This window comes from Ziziphus jujuba, chromosome 4 (assembly GCF_031755915.1).
Source record: "Ziziphus jujuba cultivar Dongzao chromosome 4, ASM3175591v1".
NCBI lineage: Eukaryota > Viridiplantae > Streptophyta > Magnoliopsida > Rosales > Rhamnaceae > Ziziphus > Ziziphus jujuba.
In genome coordinates this window covers 1,449,345-1,454,234 of record NC_083382.1, presented here as the reverse complement: position 1 = coordinate 1,454,234, position 4,890 = coordinate 1,449,345, and the positions used below count along the sequence as shown (strand labels likewise).

The 4,890-nt window shown below is 38.3% G+C and overlaps 1 protein-coding gene and 1 long non-coding RNA gene across 2 annotated transcripts; one reads left to right on the top strand and one right to left on the bottom strand.

The window, feature by feature from the left end:
- Positions 1-1,328: 1,328 nt before the first annotated feature.
- On the top strand, positions 1,329-2,034 carry LOC132803617 (uncharacterized). Its single transcript, XR_009638826.1, has 3 exons — positions 1,329-1,442; positions 1,540-1,642; positions 1,731-2,034. It is a non-coding gene; the product is annotated as an uncharacterized LOC132803617 (long non-coding RNA).
- Positions 2,035-2,127: 93 nt separating this feature from the next.
- LOC112490317 (ankyrin repeat-containing protein At5g02620) lies at positions 2,128-4,627 on the bottom strand. The gene is made up of 6 exons (XM_048472625.1): positions 4,498-4,627; positions 4,050-4,394; positions 3,186-3,553; positions 2,583-2,673; positions 2,251-2,486; positions 2,128-2,133 (listed from the first exon to the last, which is right to left on the bottom strand). The coding sequence occupies exons 1-6, from the start codon at positions 4,625-4,627 to the stop codon at positions 2,128-2,130; spliced, it is 1,176 nt and encodes a 391-aa protein (XP_048328582.1).
- Positions 4,628-4,890: the final 263 nt, after the last annotated feature.

The window sequence follows — 4,890 nt, the reverse complement described above, 5'->3', positions numbered from 1 at the left end:
AAGAATAGAAAGTTATGGCTATCTCTAGAGAAGTATGTTGAACAGGTGATAAAGAGATTCAACATGGATAAAGCCAAACCGGTCAGCATTCCACTTGCAAATCATTTCAAGTAGAGTAAGAGATTGTGCCCCTCATCCAAAGAAGAGATAGAGGAGATGACTTCAGTACCATATTCTTCAACGGTAGGAAGTCTGATGTATGCAATGGTGTGTACCAAACCAAACATTGTACACGCAGTAGGTGTTGTAAGCAGATTTCTTTCAAATCCTGGAAAGAAACACTGGGAAGCAGTCAAATGGATTTTCAGGTATCTTAAAGGTACATCGAAGCTGTGCTTGTGCTTCGGGGGAGATGATCCAATCTTAGAAGGCTATACGGATGCAGATATGGCCGGACACCCTGATAATAGAAAGTCTACATCAGGTTATCTCTACACTTTTGCGGGGGGAGCTGTGTTATGGCAGTCAAGATTGCAGAAGTGTGTTACTTTATCCACTACTGAAGCAGAGTACATTGCCGCAGCAGAAGCAGGTAAGGAAATGTTGTGGTTAAAGCGTTTTCTCACAGAGTTGGGCATCAAGCAAGAAGACTACAAGATACATTGTGATAACCAAAGTGCCATGGATTTGAGCAAAAACTCAATGTATCATTCCCGTACAAAGCACATTGACATCCGCTATCAGTGGATACGCGAAGTAATAGATCAACAGTTGCTGAAACTGATGAAGATCCACACAAAAGAGAATCCAGCAGATATGCTAACAAAAGTTGTTGCTCAAGAGAAGCTGAAGCTATGCAGAGACATAGCCGGAATGGATGGCAGATGACCATCAATTTAAATGCAGCTGGAGGGGGAGAATTGTTGAAGTCCAGCCGCACCACCACTGCACCGATAGTGTGAAGACTGCACAGCCACCATCTTTGACAATGGCCATTGCTGCATTTAACACCGAACTCCAACTTGCTCAACAATTGTGGGCCACTGTCAGAAGCTGTTGAAGATTGTGGCCATACAACCGACCTTATAAGCCTATAAATAGGCTCCATCCCGATGCATGCAAGCCAAGCCAAGAGAGCAAGCTCAATATCATCCCAAGTGAGGAGTATTGAGAGTAAACTCCGAGAGAGAGAGTGTTTAAGTTCCAGAGAGAGCTTGAGAGAAGAATGAGCAATTCCGGAGAGAATTTGACAGTGTAGAGAGAGGTTCCACGTGAGAATCCTTCACGAGAGAAGTTTTTATTTTTGTATTCTATTTCAAGAGAGTAATGGAATTCTTTTTATTTTTCTTCTCATATTTCTTCTCTAAAGTGGTCAGAGAATCACAACAATTTTCTGATTTTTGCCTCTCTTTTTTGGTCCCTGTTTGATTTGATTTGCAAAAAGGCACTCCATCTGGGAACAGCTTTGACAACCTAATTCCATTCTCAAAGTATCCATATCAGTAAGATTTATTTTACCAAAATTCTTATTTTACACGGAATTTAGAAATTTTTAGGTTAATGCTATGTTTATGTTGCTCTTTCTTTTCTTTATGATAGAGAATCTGACTACAGGAGTGAGGAAATTGTTAAGTCCATGAAAGAAGAGAAAAAAAGAAAGAAAATGGAAGCCATTGCTGAAGACTTGTTTAACAATGAAAAGGTGAGTAATGTGTGCTTTTCTAGCTAACACAGAAACCTATATTGCTGAAAACTTTGCAATATCTTATTCTATTTGATCAACTTTGTAGGGGAGACAGCGTGGTACTGCTGGTTCTCTATGAGGACTTCTTAGTCGTTGCTAATAAATATGAGCTGCTAGCTCCGACAGGAAAATATAAGGGTCAACTACTTAGGCATACTCTGAAATGCCATTTTTTTCAATCTTATATAACATGTTGAAATCTGCAAAGTTCATCAGAGAAATTATCCTGTCAAATGGGTTGGCTGACACTGAAAAACTAATCAAAATGGAAGTTCTTTTCTGTCTCCATCTTCGCATAAACAACTGTAGTTTTTGGGAGGATTAGTTGTATTTGTTCTACATCAAATCAATGTCAAAGTGGGAATGAAGATTGTATATGGATAAGAAATACATTGTAATTAATTACTTGAATAAGTTTATCGTATTAAAAAGATGTTGTGTGTTCACATCTACAAAAACCCAAAGATATAGACAAATATCCCGCAAATACCGGATATAAATGTATACCATGCTAACATTGTGGAATCAGGAATAACTGCGTGCATGGCTGAAGTAAAAGCCAGTACCATCCCAAGACTAGAAATATAAGAGAGAGTTGCTGCAACTCTTGTAAAACGCAAAAGCAGATGATAGTTATGCTCCAAGGAACCACAGAATTGTATGAAAACGGAGGTAGAGGAGCAGTAGAAAGCTATTGAATCTGCTATTACAAACACCTTGAAAGATGTCTTGTTAGATAACATTGCCAGGCCTTTTGTAGATGATTGGTCTTGTTCGTACCCTCCAGGCATTGTAAAACCTTCTGTAAAAGTCACCGTTGCGATCAGACTTGCCACCAGTAAATGAATGTTGGATATGTTTTTCAGTCTATGAGATTTCATTTATTTGTTCTCCTAACCAACTTCTCTCTCATGAATGTCCATTCCATGGACAAGTGATCGCAGACTAGGTCGGCCTTCTTGGCTATCCAACTTCTTTGCAATCATAGACTAAAAGGTTTACATCCAAGGAGAGTAGTGTTAAATTGGTTTAAAGAGTGAAAAAGTTTCCAATAAAATGCCACTAAAAAAATATTGATTAGATTTCAACAAAGATCTGATTCTTGTGCATTGAGAATATAATTTTGTAACGGAAACAGTTTTACTGCAAAATGTTTGCAATGTGGAAATTAATATTTCTATCTGAAACTTGAATCAACAATACGACAATAGTGAATAATGCATCATTTTGTGTAAAAATTACCATATTGTAAGTTTGTAACCAAACACAAAAAAGTTAGCAATGCTATTTTCACACCAGTGATGATCGTTAGTGATACGTCAATTTAAATGGTGATTGTTACTCAACTTTATTTGAATCTCCTTCAATTTTTTGAGAACTAAGAGCTAGATGAGGAAAGAACAACCTTTAGCCGTCATATCACTGTTGTTTGTTACCCGTGGTGGTGAATAACGTTTTTGTATAAGAAATTCAGTCTAGCTTCATGGTTCCGACCATTTACCTTACAAAGTTCTTCAATATTTGGATTCGTTCGAATAAAGTCAATGGGTTTTTGGAAGTTGAGATTTTGAGCCTTCTTTTGAACTCTAAGATCATTCACAAGGATTGTTATGATGCTGTACTTGTCCCTTCTAGCAGCCACATTCAGAGGTGTATTCCCTTCATTATCCACTGCATTGATGAGGTTCTCAAGCATTGGCTTCTTTAGTATATACCTGACTACATTGAGCCTTTCATTTGCAATGGCAGCATGAAGAGGAGTCCATCCTCTGTTATCAACCAAGTCACAAGCATCCGGATTGTGACCAATAATTTCTGCCATTGCATTGACATGGCCTTGTCTTCCAGCAATAAGCAAAGCAGACACGCCTTCATTGTCCCGAAAGTATGCAATACAAGTTGGGGAATGATGAAGTAAAAGTCAAGTTGCTTTAAGATGTCCGAGATGTGCTGCACATGAAGTGGAGTCCATCCAAATACATCCTTTTCTTCTGCAAGTCTATGACCTCCATTTTCAAGCAGTAAGCGCATGATATCTAGAAATTGATGGAAATCAATAATTATCATCTACATGTATACATAGTCTAGGATCATATGGGAAGAAAGAAAAATGTGGAAGACAGAGTACCAATTTGTGTTGGCTGGTAAGTCTTTCTGCATCCTATATTAGTGCATTGGTCTCCAGCGTGCAAAAGAAATCCGCTTTGTAGGCGTCGGAATTTCTCAGAATTTCTCAGGAGACAAGTCAGGTGCCTGATATTGGAACATGCTAGCTGCAACAAACATTATTTGTTTTAGAGGGAAAGGAGATAAATTAGGAACATACATATGCACATATATACACGCATGTATTGTATATCATCACCATGATGGGCTCGAATAACGGCTGCATGCAAAACATTCATGCCATTGGAGCTGCAGCATAGAGCTGAAGGAAACTGTCGTAAAATATGTTGTGTAATATCGAGAAAACCTCCCTCCACAGCAAGAAAAAGTGGAGATTCATTAGCATTATTCACCAACTCCAACAATCCTGGATCATTTTCCATTAGCAGTTTTGCTACACCAAAGTTACCATTTTTAATTGCAACATGTAAAGCTGTGTCTTTCTCTTTCAAGTTTTTCATCCTTATAGTATCAGCTTGGTGGCTTTCAATGTCCTCCAAACCACCAATGAGAAGCTTAACCATCTCTTCACTCCCAATTTTCGCTGTTATATGTAAAGGACTGTTTCCATCAGCGTTTGGTTAGTGAAGTTGCCATGGACATAAGCGAAGAACTCCTTTTGAAGTACCCGTTTGATTGAACCTCACGGCAATTTGAAGAATTATGTTCATCTGAGGTGTTACTTTGGTGAGGATCAACACCATGTTGCTGCAGTCTCTGAATAAGGCTTTTGTCCCCTGAAGCTGCAGCTTCAAACACTGTCCTATCCATAGCCATCGATGGCCTCACCTCCAATTGTTTCCGATCTCTGTCCTTTCAAGTTTGATGAAAAGAAAAGGGTTGACCAAAAAAGATTTTGGTCCAAAAGTCCTCTAATCTGTGGTTCATTATTGGTTTAATTACACTTGAAAATTATAAACCTCTTCTGTTTCCTTTTGAACATTAAGCGTGTAAGTTTATCAATTATCACCTTTTGGAGAAAGCCCTCAATCAGGCACAAAGTCATCTTGAAAGATGTCTCTTGAAATAATATAATTTAG